Genomic DNA, 15,970 nt, shown 5'->3' with positions numbered 1-15,970 from the left:
TCAGATCAATATTCCTCATGCATTAATGTAAAAGCAGGATGCTGCTGCTGTAATTGTTAAGCTTGTTTGGTTTGTAAAGATTCTGCCATCACAGTCAAACCCAGAGCGACACCTTCACAATGCTCGTTGTGTCCAAACCTTAACTCAGTTATTTACAGACATCCCAGTCGTTCAGAGAAAAAAGCAGAAAATCTTCACATGTGAGAAGCTGAAACTATCAAATGTTTTCACAGGACAAAAAAACCCTTAAAATTATCAATTCATTTGCCTATAAATTTAAAAATCAATCCACTAATCGCTTCAGCTGTACTTGTGTAAAGTTCAGTTTATAAGCTCTTTGTTTTGTGTAAAAATGTTCATGTGTAAACTAAAGCTGTCAGATTGCTGTAGTGAAATACACCATTTTCCTCTGAGATGTAGGGGAGAGGAAGTAGAAGTATTTATTTTTTCACCCACTGTTGCAGGAACATCAATCGATTCAGTCAACAGAAAACTTACTGTCAAGTATCTTCATCATCATTGAAGCCATTTATCAAACTGAAATTAAAAACGCTCACTGATTCCAGCTTCTTAAACGTGAGGATTTATAGATTCCCTCTGTTGTAATTCTGTTGTTAATCAGACAAAACAACACATGTAGATACTCTAAAAACTTGTGATGAGCATTTTCACTATTTTCTGACACTTCAAAGACCAATAAAAACAACTTAAATTCAGATAATTGACAAATTCATCCAAATGAAAATGATCGTTTGGTGCAGCTCTAGCCGTCACAATACTCACAGAGCTCCTTCTATAACAAACCGAGTCAGAAACACACATGCTGATATAAAAGCACTCGGGCAGCCAGCTGAAAGTTGACCAATATGAACATTTATTTCTGGAAAGAAGTTACAAATCGTTTCCAAAGAGTTTCTACTCAGATTATTATTAAGATATGTTAATCTGATTTCACTTTCTTTTTCAGATACAGTCGTTGTTGCAAGGTATGTTTATTTTTTTAATCCTCTACTCTGTTTTCCTACTGACAGACTGAAGGACTAAAGGATGCTGCGCTATGAATGAATGAATGAATGAATGAATGTGCCTCAGGTCAGGACAGTAGTACGTCATCGGTTACACGTTTCTTCTTTTAAGAGCAACATGAGAGGAGGAGGAGCGGCGAGAGGATGCAGAGTACGGTGACGCAAAAGGAGACGTGGAGCTAAAGACCTGCCTCGGACAGTGTGATCATTGGTGCGTTTTACAACGTGTGACACTTGTGTGGTTGTACTGGAGCGGAAAAAAGTGCTAAAACAGTGTGAACATCAATAATATGAAATGTTTTGAAGCCCCCCCCCCTCGACGAAAATATGTGACATTTATATAAATAAAAATTTACTTGAACCTTAAAACATGAAGAATGTGAACAAACTGCAGCAATAAAAATGTTTGAAAGCAGAAAAGTTTTTAAATTTTAGGGGGAAATTAAGTTTATTTTTCTTTTACTTCAGTTCAACGGGACGTTTATGTTGCCAAAGCATGTGAGAAATAAAAACATGTAGATAAACATAAATGTTTAGTTTTCTTTAGTGTCATTTAGCTTCTGTGAATCAGATTTTTATAAACTAATGACAAAAAGTTTGTAAAAAATGATGTTGCTACAGAGCAACGGCAGCTTGTTAGAGCTGCAGCAATTAGTGGACTGAATTGATTGATTTATCTGCAACTATTTTTTCATAATACAATAGTTGTCTCAGACATTTTTTAAGCAAATATATCAAATATTTGCTGGTTCCAGCTTCTCAAAACTGACGATCTGCAGCTTTTCTTTGTCATATTTTGACAGTAAATGAGAATCTTTGAGTTTTGGACTGTTGGTCGAACGAAACAAAACATTTAAAGACATCAGTTGGACATTTTTTTTTTTTACATTAAAACAATTAATTGATTTATAATAATCGTTAGTTGCAGCACATAACGCAATTTCTGTAATTTTTTGCTTTCAAACATTTTGAAATCAAAGCTGCTTTATATGAAGTCACGCAACTTCCCACTGCTGAGGAGGCGTCGACGTGGAAAATACACAACCCAAGACTTCTACCGAGCGCCACAAAGATCTCCCCAAACGGACAAACCCCCTGTGGCGTCGCATGAACACAGTAAAGCTGTGTTCTCAGGACTCAAGAGGTTTGTGTTTGTGTGCGAGTGTGTGGACAGCAGGGACACCGTTGACACAAAGAAACATGACTTTAAAGGATAATACCGGAGTGTTTTTGTGTCATGAAGAAAATTCAAGTCTGATTCCTCAAAAACATGCCGCCTACAAACAAGGTTGCATTTAAGAACTTATAAAACAATCTGTAAATTCAACATCTGGAGAGAATTTGCATACAGGAACATGTAAAGCTTCTGGAGACGACAATAAGTGGACAGTCATGTGTAAGGACACCAGTACCCTCCTTTAAAAGCTGTACCTGTTCATCTGTTACTGTCACATGTTTCCACTGATGCCTTTTATTAACCCTTCTCATCCGTTTACACTGAAACAGCATCCGTTCATTAGCCACATGCAGAGCTGCTGAGGTGGACGGGACGGACGGCCGAGGACAAAGAACAATTTAAAAAAACAACACGATTCACAATGAAATTCTTGTCATAATAAATAACCCTACTACTGTTACTGCATAGCTCGGTGAAAGCAATACTTCAGAAAATAAATATTAATTAAATACACGGCCGACATACAGAACTGCGTCAGTATGTGCTCTAGCCCTTTTCACAGTTGGCTCATGGGAAAAAAATAAATAAGGACTAGTTCAGAAAACATGGAGCTGGTAATCGAGCAGGGTTTGCTGGGCTGCAGGATCAGAGCATCAAGGCTGCGTGGATGTGAAGGCCTTACAGTCTGTGTGGCGACAGAATAACAGATATGACTGAAGCACTCCAGGTGACATTTCAATGTCTGAAATCAACACAGCTGTCTGCAAAGCGCTGGTATGATTCAGCTTTGGTGGTAAAAATCCTCTGGAAACACTGGCTGGTAATTGTTTGAGTCACTCGCAGCTGAAAGCTTTTGTTTATACTGAGCTCTGTTCGGTCGTATAAGAGGGTAAACAAGCTGAAATCTAAAAGACACGTAACCTGGTTTTGGTACATGACATACATGAAACGTGTAGCTCAATTTACAGGAGGATAAACAACGGGCCCCATGCAAGAACCAGTCAGAGGAAAGATTTGTCGGACGAGTCAGACCTGAACTCATAACACCTTAATCTGACTGAATCTGGAGTTTAAATATACAAAAATAAAACATAACTAGGACAACTTCAGTAGTTTCAGAGTCTTTCTGCAGCGCATCCTCTGCTGTAACATCACCTGCTAAAAGCTTTAATATTATCTCGTCTAATATTTCCCTCTGTCTGTCTGTCACAGTAAAGCGCTGCTCTAAGCGAGCGTCACTAACAGCTGTCCTCTAATCCCACTAAACGGACACTGCTGGATTAGTTTGCTCATTTCCATCAGCAGGACTTGAAGCTCTGCAGTGTGAGCGTCTTCTCTCTTACTCTTTGGTAACATGTTTGTGAACGAAACCCTCCCAGAAACAGAGCTGAACATGAAGTCTTCCGTGGCAACTTTAGGGCTTCTGATGAGATCTCACAAACCATCATCATCATCATCAACAGGCTGAAACAAGCCGCTTACGACTAGAGCTGCAACAGTTACTTAAATGTAAATAATTGCTGCTTTTCTTTGTCATTAATGATGGTAAATGAAGAGTCTTTGGGTTTTTAGACTGTTTGTTTAAAAAAAAGAAGCAATTTGAAGACGTCGCTTTGGGCTCTGGAGAACTGTGATGAGCAATTGTCACAATTTCTTGACATTTTGTAGACTAAACGATTAATCGTAAAAATATTAGGCAGATTAGTCGATACTGAAAATAATCGTTCCCTATTTACGACGTGTTTGTGCAGCTAAGAGAGTTTGTTAAATGAAGCTCTCGTACAAACAAACTAAAGGCAGAACGTAGTAAGAGAAGTTCAGGATAAGGATATGAAAATGTTCTTGCATGAGGCGCCGTGTTTCTTAACTATTTCAACTACAGCTGCACATTTTCATCATCTTTAGTTCATCTGGACTCACCAGTCAGAAGGTTAATTTCAGACACTGCTAACCGCATGTACCATTACAGCGTGTTGTAACTCTACAGCCACGATAACAAACCAGTAAAGTGCAGGGAATGTAGAAGAGTGTGAGTAAAGCACTGCCAGAGAGGAGACGGACACAGGAAGAGCTTTCCTTCATGTTATCTAGTAAAAACAACCGTTTGACCCCTGTGGATCCCCGTTCACACGCCATCGAATGAAGAACCTCGTGCATCATGTAGTGTTATGTTTTTTTCTTCTTGCATTCAGCTCTCACACACATACTCTCAAACTCAGACGGAGGAGGCAGAGGGGACAGAAAGACACAGTGATGTATGGACATGAGCGCATATCTGGGAGTAAAGAGCAGAATTAGGAGGAAACGGTGAAACGCACTGGAAGCGAACAACTGATGATTTTATGAATGAATAATCAGGAGAGTCAGCAGCATCTGTAACAAGTCGTATCTGTCAGAGGGTCTCTACAGTCTGCTTTGTATATGTAAGGTTAGCTACACTACACATAGTGTTAATATTTTGTTTATATACCTGATCGTATTCTTTAACTCTTTTATATCTTATTGGGTATTTTGTAATTGGTTGAAATAGCAGCAGTCATGTTTTGGCATTCACTAACCTATTTGTCAATAAGAGCAACTTGATGATTTAGGTCAAAATCTCAGGGTGCAGGCAAAGAAACCTAATTCAGACAATTCCTCATGATGAATAAAACAAGTTCAGGTCCCTCTGTGGATGGATCTGATGCTTCCAGTGCGTTTCTGCAGTGAGCCTGACTGGACAGCCTAAATACAGTCGGCGAGCAGTAGAATAGAAACTGACCACAGTCCAACATAAACCAGCAGATTCAACCTTTTTTTTTTTCCCTCTCCCCACAAATATTTTTCCTTAATTTTCTGAGAAAGCTGATTTTGAAAATGTCCAAGCTGACTGCTAACATGTGGCGTCTCACCGCGCCACGCTTCGATTGGCTTCAGTAAGAACAGCAAATCTATGGCCCGGCCATCTTTTCCTCACCCGAGGTGCTGGTCTCTATTTAAAAGCAGAGTCTCCCACCCGTAAACAGCCGCTCTCCCAGCGGGAGACTTCAGTCAGTGCATCCTCGTTTCTATAAAAAGGAGGCTCGTTGTGGAGCAGACCTCAGCTGCAGCGTCTCACGTGCTCTAGCACATACTCTGGGAAGTGCAGACTGCACACCTGCAGACCGTCCAGTTTGCAAGGCATCCTGGGATACTCGTCCTCCTTCCACTTGTTTTCGTCGGGGTCGAAGGTGAGGATGGAGTCACTGTAGTGGCCGTTGTAACACAGGCCGCCCAGCACCATGATCTGCCTGTCCAACACCGCCACCCCGTGGCCGCTGCGCCCAATAGGCATGGAGGCGAGGATGGTCCACTCGTCGGTGTCGGGGTCGTACACCTCGGTGGACGGGCAGCCCTGCGACTCGAAGGAAGCCCGCAGGATCACGCACACGCCTCCGAACACGTACAGCTTCCCGTTGTGAGAGATCATCTTGTGGAAACAACGGGCGTAGTTCATTTTGGATTTGTTCTCCCAGCAGCTGGCGTGGGTGCCGGGCAGCAGCGGGCCTCGGCCGGCGCGTGTCCTGTGTGCGTCTGACCCGCCTGAGCTCCCGCCTCCTCCCCCGCCTCCGGCCTCCCGCCCCGGGTCGAACACGCACACCTGTTTGGAGGTGGAGGAGGAGGTGATGCCGCCGGTGATGTACAGTTTACCGTTGAGGACCGTTCCCTCGTGACCGTACTTGTTTACAGGATACGGGTCCACGAACTCCCAGCGGTCCTCTGTGATGTCATAGCGCTCTGTGGAATAGAAGGTCTCGTCTCGCGTGCGGCCCGCCACCGCGTAAATAAACTTGCCGATGACGCCCACAGCAAACTCTGACCTGCAAACGACAAACATGAATATGAATTAATAATTAATTCAAATAAAGTTGGCAAGGAGTCGGTGAGCATCTGCATCACCACCTTGAAATTAAAATAAAATGAGCCAAGAAAAGAAAATACTTGTGCTTTTCACATGAAGAAAAAAATAAATAAGTGACAAACAGCCCGAGCTTCAGGCGCCTCTCACCTCGGCACCGACATGTCAGCCATGCGTAGCCACGAGTTCTGTCGAGGGTCGTAGCGGTAGACTTTGGATGAGGCATGAAACTCCCCGTCGGGCCCGAGCTCCTCTCCTCCCAACAGGAAGGCAAAGTTGTTAACGATTGCCAGGCAGTCGGGTCGCAGCGGCACCTGAGGTCCCTCCAGCTCCCACCACACCTGAGGGAATCAAACACAGGTCGCGGATTTCAGATTATATGAAACAACTAGAGTTCGATCAGAGTTGGGCTGGAAGTTGTTTGAAATGATAATATAATAACATAATACTAGAGCCAATATGATCCTGTACAAATACCAAAACAATACTTTTTTCAATACCTGGCTCTTTGTACTGAGGAATAAACCCGTTTATCTACAAACCCCTTTTTCTATTAAACAAAGAAATCTTTAAACATTAAATGTTGTTTAAACAGCTGAACAAGAAAGAAATTCTAAATTGGACAAATTTTCATTTAAAATCATAAACTGATAAAAAAAATAATAAAAATATTATGAATCTTACAAGACACGTGATTGCAGCTCGTACTTTATGACACTACAGACACATTGTGGTCTGGAGGTTAGACGCTCAGAGGGGTAAAAAAAATAAAAAAAAAAATAATAAAAACCTCCCTCCAACACAAGTACAATCCTACGGTTTTGAATATTTTAAAAATGTGTTTTTTCCCTGTCAGCTGTTTGCTCATTATTTCCCAAGGTACCGTGGAGAACAGAAGATCTCAACACCCACGGTTTATTCACATTTACTTCACATCACTAACGGTGATTTACTAAAACTAAGACTTGTTCTAAATCTGCCCACTGCTGGTTTAATTCATATCAGCTGATTAAAACAATTAGTAGCCTGATCCATCACTAAAGACAAAGCAAGCAGTACAGCCCATTTATGATCCTCCTCTACCTTTTAGCACACGTGTACACAAGCTGTTGTAGCCACTGAAACACTGGATCCTCCCGAAAAAAGATAATCCAGTCTCTGCAACTTGTACTGAAACAAACTACTTGGACGGTTGGAAATTATGGTCGACAGTAACGACATGCAGCGGTTGGTAAGAACACCTGTGCAGTCCTTCAATAACAGCAGGTACAACTACGGTCGTGATATTATTTCTCGGAGTGTGAGGGTGAAATCAGAGCAGAAGATGCCCCCGCCACTTTTAACTCGTTTGTGTGGCAGCATTTTTGGTAACAGAGTGACAGACACAAACAACATGTAAACATTTAAAAATGCACCTGCATCGATTTTTCTTTCAGTTGAATAAAAGACAATTTTCCAGTCATCTATATCGTCACTGATGATTTCTTAAAAACAGTTTCTAAATATTGTCTCATCTCATGAGTTAAGTGTATTGTCACAAAACAGATTGCTGCAGCTACATTATCTCTGTGCATGCCCTGACCAAGAAGGTCAGAGGTCATGATCAGCGACAAAGCAGCTCAAAGTCTACTGACATTCACGAAACTACTGCACGTGAAGCCCAACCACCAAACACAGGAATTATCTTCACTGGGTGCTAAGAAACGTTCACATAGTGCCTTGCAGGCAGACAAACGGGCGGACACCTTCGGGCGCTGCAGCAGCAGGATCTTGCTGTTGACCATGCTGTGACCGATCATTCCCCTGAAGACGGCGGTCTGCGGGCGGACGGAGCGGATCCGGTTGGAGCGCGTCTCCACCAGAGGCTGCTGGTTGACATCATGAAAGTAGCTGAGCGCCTGATCCACCTCCTGCCTCAGCTGCCTGGAGTAACGGTAAAACTCTGACGTCTTCACCTGTGGCGAGGAAAAGGAGGACAAACATCAGTAAAACCCACGGACTCCAAAGCTGGACCCTCAGCTGCCTGCAGGAGGAGGAAATGTGTCGGGAAGCAGAACTCACCTTCTCAAAAATGTTGGCAGGAGTCATGAGGCAGAAGCGGATGGACTGCACGATGGTGTCGGTGTGCCTCCAGCGCCGCCGGTCGTGTCGCAGCCAGCCCTGGACCGCTTCATACAGCTCGATTTCTGGGAAGCGACTCAGAGCATCGCTGTTCAGGTACGCCTGGTCCAGAGACAAAGAGAAAGACAGAGAGAAACGTTGGCTGACCTGTGAATGTATAACGACAAACTGAGGTTTCAGGTAAATTAGAAACCGTGTCACCGTTAGACGGTCTGATCCCCAGAGATCACTCACATTCCGGAAAATGTCCTGATGAGAATTTATCTGGGTCACAATTAATCCAACACAAACTTCCAGAAAGTGTTTGACTGCGTTTGTATTTATTGTTCTAATCTGCTGTGTCAGGCATTAAACAACAATAACAACAACAGCCGGACCTGCAGTCTCTCGAGGCTGAGGTAGGACAGGAAGTCGGGTCGGCTCATGAGGGGGACAAAGTTGTCGAGTAGGAAGTTGTCGAGCTGCTCCTGGACGCCCTCCACGCCCACGCTGAAGTCCTCCAGGAGCCGCATGACCTCGGCACAGTTCTCCAGACAGATCTTGGCCAGCAGGAAGGAGCAGCAGAACTCCACCGCCTCCGTCAGCTGCACGTACATGGCCGCCTGCCGGGACAGGAAGAGAAGGGAGGAGGAGGAAACAGAGGTCGTCTGTGTGAGAGAGTTTAAAATAGATCTGGACAACTCCTGTGTCATCTTGACATCAGTCCTGACTGAAACAGAAGCACAACTGCGTTGCCAGAAGCAGCGCAGGGAGGATGTCAGAGGGTGCACGGCGTTACCTGAAGGATCTCCTGGACGGTGGGCATGCTGAGCTCCAGCGAGCCGTAGTACATGAATCGGAGAATGTGGCCGAACCCAGCGGCTGTCAGCCCCTTCATGTGGATCTTGTCCTGGTCCCTCTCCCTCATGTCTGCTGTGAACATGACCCGGAAGTAGTCGCTCTGGGTGGCCAGAAGCGCCTTGTGGGCCTGTTGGAGGGAACGCCACACGGACACTCGTTCACATAAACGGCAGCACTGCAACGCTGCATGTTTTAGTCTTTACTGTGCATTCAGACCAAACGCTAATTTAATCCTCGCGTCGCTTTCCTTACGGGGGTTTTATCCCTGGACTACTGCAGGGTGTTCGCACACAATGCAATAATTCAAATAAACGCAACTCGCCATTACTACAGCTGTATGAAACCAAATTAAGCATTTTGCTGTGAATTAGTCGAGATAAACGAATCAAACAGACGCCGAAATAACTACAGCATGATGCCGATTTGTTAAACATATGAATTTGTTCTTTGTCAGGTCTGTCAGCAAGTCAGCAGAACAACAACTTCTAAAATGTTTGTTTTCTTAATGGAGTTTGGATCGATCAGGGCTATGCTATACTAACTTCTTCACAGTAAAGTACAACAATAGCTGGAATCAAGTAACAGACACACATTTTCTGAATTTACCAGGTAGTTCAGCTTCCTTGCTTTCTTTTCTCAAAGCAATGTCCAGTTTTTTTTTTTAAAATGACTTTGCATTGCACGCAGCTCCCCCTCCGCACCGCCTGACAGGAAATCTCACCGCATCTTTGCATTGACTTTGTATGTAAGAGCTCCGTCTCCAATCTTCCGTGTCTGAATGCACAGTTAGACTTTTTGCCTGTTGTCTCCACACCCTTTCCACACTTAGCCCTGATCCAGGACCATATACTTCGAACCCTGCGTGGATATCCTGCAGAATTTGGACTCGTTGTTTATGTTTTACATTGATTGGTGTAAAGTACTTTGTTCCCTGTTTTGTAAAGTGATATATAAATAAAGATTTTGTCGTAATTTCTGTCACAGATCTGCTCATAAAACTTGTTTCAGTGAAAGGAAGAGGTGTACTAGGTGGGAAAAACAAATGTTAGGTGGCTGAAAAGTAACAAAAACATTTTATTTTGATAGAGAAAAGTATTTTCCATTAAAGAGTCCTGCCTTGTATGGACTTGGAAGAGACTTCCTCATGTTTTTTGGTCCTTTACAGTTCACAGCTTCAACGTGGAAGATGATTTCCTTCCATCCAGTGAGTTTATATTTTCAACATTATTCCTGTGACACATTTTATCAGCAGATCTGTGATTGAAATGTCCGACATCTCCCTGCAGGACTGTGGTATGCAGAGTCCGGTCTTGGATGAGGGCTGTGAAACACCAAACATTCAAAGCAACGTATATTTTCGTCCTCAGCTTTATTTGCGTACCTGGAAGTGGTGCTCCTCTATCAACAGTGTGACATCGAGCAGCAGACGCTCCTCGTACAGCGCCCGGAAGCCCGACGACACACTCCCATCATGCACCTGGGACAGGTACACCTCCACATCTGCCCCCGACATAACACACCTGGAGGCGTGAAGCAGAGCAGAGCGCAGGAGCGGACGGGGGAGGGAGACAGGGTGAGGTAAGAGCAACAGATCTACGATGACACTGAACTTGGCTAAACAAAGCAGGGGTGAACTAGAACGAACAACTACTCATAAACTTCTTCAGCAGGCTCAACACTGCGAGTCTCTCCGAGGGAAAGATTGTGTTTGTGTGCTGCTGGAAGGACATTCAATAGGACGCTCAGCATTAAATGCTCAGCACTTCGGCTGCATCCTAACAAGCAGTTACTCTTTCACAGCCCAGTTCTGCTCTGACGCACTGGGGAAATACCCTCCACTGCAACACAGCCAGGTCCGTAAACATCAAGTCAGAGAAGGGAACTCGCACGCCGCTTCATCCAAATATATTCAGCATTTAAATACACAGTCGTGCACAAAAACAACATGGACACACACACACACACAAAACTGATGTTTAATATTAGCTTGTTTCTGCACACAAGAGAGAGAAGAAAACAAACACACACACACACACACACACACACACACACACAGCACACTCACCTCTGATTGGCCACGGGCATGTCAGAGGGGGTTGTCCGAGCCAATCAGAGGACAGTGCCCCTTGTGTCCAGTAGATGCTAACAAAGTCCCTTTTCTGAGCGTCAATCACCTGGACGACAAAGTCAACACAACCGCCACATTAAAGCATGAACGTCTGCTGGAAATAAAATAAATAAAAGCCACACAAGGAGTTCTGTGCAAGTAAAATATATTTAAAAATGGACAAAAGTATGTGGACACCTGGACATTACACCCGCGAGTGATTGGTGGACACAGGCGTCCACATAGTTTTGGCCTCGTTGTGTGGAACACAGGCGATCACGTCACTTTTTATATTCTGACTCAAAACTGCAGAAAAATAATGTTAAATGCAGAAAAATTCATAACGTCCACTTGCTTAGTCTGTCTGACGTGAAGTTAGGATTAAAGGATTATTCCAGTTTATTACAAGTTGGACGTAACGTTTCATCAGTAATAATAACACTGCACTCAGAGATTTAGAAACACTGACAGGCAGTCAGACAATCGGACAGGCTGGAGACAAACATCCAGGTTGGAAAAACTTATTTGGACCCACATCCTGATTCAACTTTGACCTTTCACTTGCTGCAGTTTCCCTGAGCAATGACGGATTATTACCAGCATCCGTTTTACCTAAATTATGATTAAGTGGTTTAGATAATCGGCTGATTTGTTTACAGTCTGATGGATCATCTCACCCGTCAGGATCTCTGCTGCCACTTTGGATGGTACAACGTTATCATAACTATTAGAAACGATGGTCACCCAAGTAGTAATAACAGGAATGAGACATTTAACAACCAGTTAAACAAACAAAAACACACTTTCCTACTGGAGATGAGCAGTTCATCAGAAGGTTTGTGAAAACACTTTTCTGTACTGATCCAGGAGTGGGACAGGAAATTGGGTCAAAATTAACCAACTGGAAATATAATTATCAAACTGTAGAGTGACTTTATTTATAGATTACTTTTTTAAATACTTTTCAAGCTCCTTTTACTTTTTACTAGTCACATGTTCCCTGTGCACAAAGGTCCTGCTCAGCTACGTAACATCAGCCACAGAGCTGTTAAGGATTCAGTGGTCACTTCAGCACTGTGATGACGAAGGGCTCTAACCTTCAGCCCACTTTCTCCCCCGTTAAACCAAAACACACAGGTGGTAGAAATGAAGGAGGTGGTCATGAGCATTGATGCGTTAGATGGGTGCCGAGTTTGCTCTGGTTTAAGTTTAACATGCAGGGTTTCAGAGTGAAGAGTCGTACCTTTTGGAGCCCGGGCGAACAATCACAGGCTTTGACGGCTGAGCGCTAAGGGGCCGCTCGCATTTCCTGTGTTTGTGTTTCCCTGGTTCTAACAGAGGAGACAAGAAAAGACGGCCATGAGACGCTGGAGGACGAGAAAGACACCATCAAATGTTTCCACGACACATTCAGGGACCTGCAAGCTACAAACCACTGAGCTCAAACTGTTCCACAAGACATCAGCTGTGATACCGTCAGGACAGCCTTTAACAATATAAAGGTCATATAAAGGACAGATATGTATTCCCATAAAGCCAAGGAAATGACTCCAGCTTTCCTGCAACACATGATTTTGTATTAAAACAGATCACATATTTCAGCGCTGCAACTATCAATCATTTTAATTATTAAAAACTTCTGTATACTAATAACTATTTGCTGTGTAAAGATCCAGTGGAGTGACGGCGTCCTGAGCAGAGAAAGACGTCACACCGTCTGTGTGTCGTCACCCGAGCTTCTCTCTGCTTTGTTTTTCCAGCCGCTCCGGCCTCACATGCATGTTAGTGCAAGTGTGTCTCTCTCTGTAAAACTGTTGGCACTGAGGAGAGCGATTTAACAGCTGGTTATTTCTCACCTAATGCTGTGAATTAAGGATTTATTTTAACCAGTTGTGAGTTGGTGATTGTTGTGTGTTGATCAGCGAGATAAATTTATGGTTTTTATGAGTAAGAGCGCTATAACGGCTGCTTCTTGTTAAACAAAAAGTAGAGATCCTTTCCATTAATGCTATCAGACACTTAGAATAACAATCTGAAGTGTGTTTTATGATGATCTGCAAGGTAAAGTTACTGTTTTTCTCAATGGAGTCTGGCAGGCCACAGCGCCCATTTGTTTTGGTCTGAGATGATGGTGCTCTAGTGCACAGCTCCTTTAAATAAATCAATTAATCTTTTAGTTTATGAAAAAAGAATGACTTGTTTTGACCAGCCAACTGGTCCAAAAGTGACTGAATTTACATCCACACATTTGAGAAGCTAAAACCAGCAACTGTTCTGCCATGTTCATAGATAAATGACTGACACAAATAAATCGTTATCAGAATTGTTGCCAATTAATTTTCTGTTGAGCTTCACTAATCAATACACTGATTAATTTGATTACTTGCCCCCAGCTCTAGTTTTCTCATCAGAATGAGCTTTATCGCCAAGTATTTTACACTAACGGGGAATATGCTTTGGTGATTAGGTGCTAGACATAAACATACAGTTCACATAAATAGATTTATGAATAAATGCAAGTTATAAAAGAATTATTGTTTTGATTAACAGCCATATAATCTAAAGCTTCAAGTTAAACTAACATGACCAAACAGAGTAAAGCAATTAACTAAGTATTTGTGAGCTGTAACCAGCAATTTTACCTGATGAATGACCACAATTATGCACCAAATAATAAAACTATAATTAATTATCTCTCACTTGAAAACTAGTTAAATAAAAGTACTCCTTTGGCATTAATCCCCGGCCTCTCTCAAAACAAAACATAACAGTGGAAAGTTAAGTAACAGCAGTAAAACTCCCTCTTACTTTACTTTTCACAGTCTCTCTCTAAATCCGTGTAAATCCCGGTGTAGTCTGGTGTAAGGGAGTCTCACCCTGACTGACCTCACCTGGGTTTACCTCTGGGTGAAAAAGGACAAAACAACAACAACAACAACAACAACAGGTTGGAGCCAGCTCACTTGGCAATAAGCTTAACTCTCCCTGCGTTCACAAACACCTGCTGAGTTCACTTTTACTACAGCTCACACTCACCAAAACAACATTTTTAACTAAGCGACTCGTCATAAATTTAGATGTTTTATTTATTGTGTCAGACACATTAAAGCCATGAGAACTGAGAGAGGGGGGACAGCCGTTGGTCAGCGCTAAAGGCTAACGTTAGCAAGAAAGGGTCAAAGAAAGTAACCTCTAAACTACATTTACTCATTTGGCAGACGCTTCTATCCAAAGCGACTTACATTTGAGAAACAACATACAAGCACAAACTAACTGACAGAACGAAGTGAACGTTAAACGAACTGACAGAAACGGAAACGGGTAAACTAACTGACAGAAAGGGGTAACCGTTAAACTAACTGACAGAACGAAGTAACCGTTAAACTAACTGACAGAACGAAGTAACCGTTAAACTAACTGACAGAACGAAGTGAACGTTAAACTAACTGACAGAACGGGGTGAACGTTAAACTAACTGACAGAAAGGGTAACCGTTAAACGAACTGACAGAAAGGGTAACCGTTAAACGAACTGACAGAAAGGGGTGAACGTTAAACGAACTGACAGAAAGGGGTGAACGTTAAACGAACTGACAGAAACGTGAACGGGTAAACTAACTGACAGAACGGGGTAACCGTTAAACTAACTGACAGAACGAAGTAAGCGTTAAACTAACTGACAGAACGAAGTAAGCGTTAAACTAACTGACAGAACGGGGTAACCGTTAAACTAACTGACTAACTTTACTAACCGTTGACCTGGGCAGTAGAGAAGCTAACGTTAGCCTTCTGCTACCTCCTTTAGTTTCCATTAGAGCCGCTGAATAAAGTCAGCTACAGAGACCTTACATGCTCAGATTAGAGCCCCAAAACAAAGGCTGAGCCAGCACACACACAACTCCGGCACCCGGAGGTGTTTTTAGCTAGTTAATTTGGGTTATGTGCGTAGAAGTGAATATAATAAACGCTGATATCGTGCTCTGCAGCTAGCTACCTGACTAGCCACCGTAACTGTCACGACTCCCGTTTCGCGGTGACAGGAGCTACGGGGGATCCGACACCGCTCGACCGGGGGTAACAGGCTTTAGCTCGGCTGCTAACAGTGAGCCGTCTCACCTCGGCGGTGCGAATCCCCACTACCCCTCTTCGACCAGGCAGCTCTGGCTCCTTCGGACATGAAGCGGCGGGGTTTATTCCGGAATCAAGAGAGCGGGCGGCAGCGGTGCACTGCCATGTTGTCGTCCGCCTGCCAGACGCAGAGACCCCCCACTCGGCTCTAAATTAAACGGGTAACAAGCCACAGCGGTCCACAGGCTTTGCGGACGCCATTTTCTGCACCGGCGTCATTTCCCTTTTGGGCGGAACTGAAGGGCGTTGTGTGCGGAGCTGCAAAGAGTGCGTGTGTGTTCAAGATGTGTCTCTGTCAGCTGCTGTGTGGACTGTAATTAAACTACCTTCACTCGAGTACTGTAGGTCTGAGGTAGGTCTACTTGTACTTTATTGCAGCGGTGGACACTAACTAGCACATTTACTCACATTTACTCATGTACTGTAGGCAAGGGCGTCACTTTCAGAAGTGGGGGGGACATAGGGGGGCGATGACACACGAGAGGTGACAATGCACGAGAACAAAACGAGAAGATTTTTAACACTACACTTAAATAATAAATGCAGAAGAAATGAGTGGGGGGTCGGGGGTCCTCCCCCAGTAATTTGGAGCATTAAACACTTAATATCCTGCATTCTGGAGACATTTTCTGCTCCAAATTACAGTGGAAATATTTTTATTTATATAAAGGGAAACAAAAAAATTCAGCTGGCAGG

General features: G+C 43.4%; 1 protein-coding gene and 1 pseudogene across 3 annotated transcripts; one reads left to right on the top strand and one right to left on the bottom strand.

Annotated features, from left to right (window-relative positions):
• The window catches only part of LOC119896614, an 858,889-nt pseudogene that overhangs the window by 58,230 nt on the left and 784,689 nt on the right, over positions 1-15,970 (top strand).
• Positions 852-15,500, bottom strand: klhl15 (kelch-like family member 15). Of its 3 annotated transcripts, none has more exons than XM_038710143.1 (10): positions 15,263-15,315; positions 12,391-12,478; positions 11,106-11,214; positions 10,422-10,560; positions 8,979-9,167; positions 8,578-8,802; positions 8,141-8,302; positions 7,825-8,034; positions 6,230-6,420; positions 852-6,041 (listed from the first exon to the last, which is right to left on the bottom strand). In XM_038710143.1, the coding sequence occupies exons 3-10, from the start codon at positions 11,123-11,125 to the stop codon at positions 5,282-5,284; spliced, it is 1,896 nt and encodes a 631-aa protein (XP_038566071.1). In that variant the 5' UTR covers positions 11,126-11,214; positions 12,391-12,478; positions 15,263-15,315; the 3' UTR covers positions 852-5,281. The 3 variants fall into 3 exon arrangements, with proteins under 3 accessions (XP_038566071.1, XP_038566076.1, XP_038566068.1); XM_038710148.1 differs by having other exon boundaries at positions 15,141-15,266; XM_038710140.1 differs by lacking the exon at positions 11,106-11,214 and having other exon boundaries at positions 15,263-15,500.

The sequence above is a fragment of the Micropterus salmoides genome, unplaced genomic scaffold (assembly GCF_014851395.1).
Source record: "Micropterus salmoides isolate LMB-PRFRI ecotype aquatic unplaced genomic scaffold, ASM1485139v1 Ms_hic_scaffold_1, whole genome shotgun sequence".
In the NCBI taxonomy this organism is placed as follows: Eukaryota; Metazoa; Chordata; class Actinopteri; order Centrarchiformes; family Centrarchidae; genus Micropterus; species Micropterus salmoides.
Note: the sequence above shows the minus strand (reverse complement) of the source record. Positions and strands in the feature narration are given on the sequence as shown.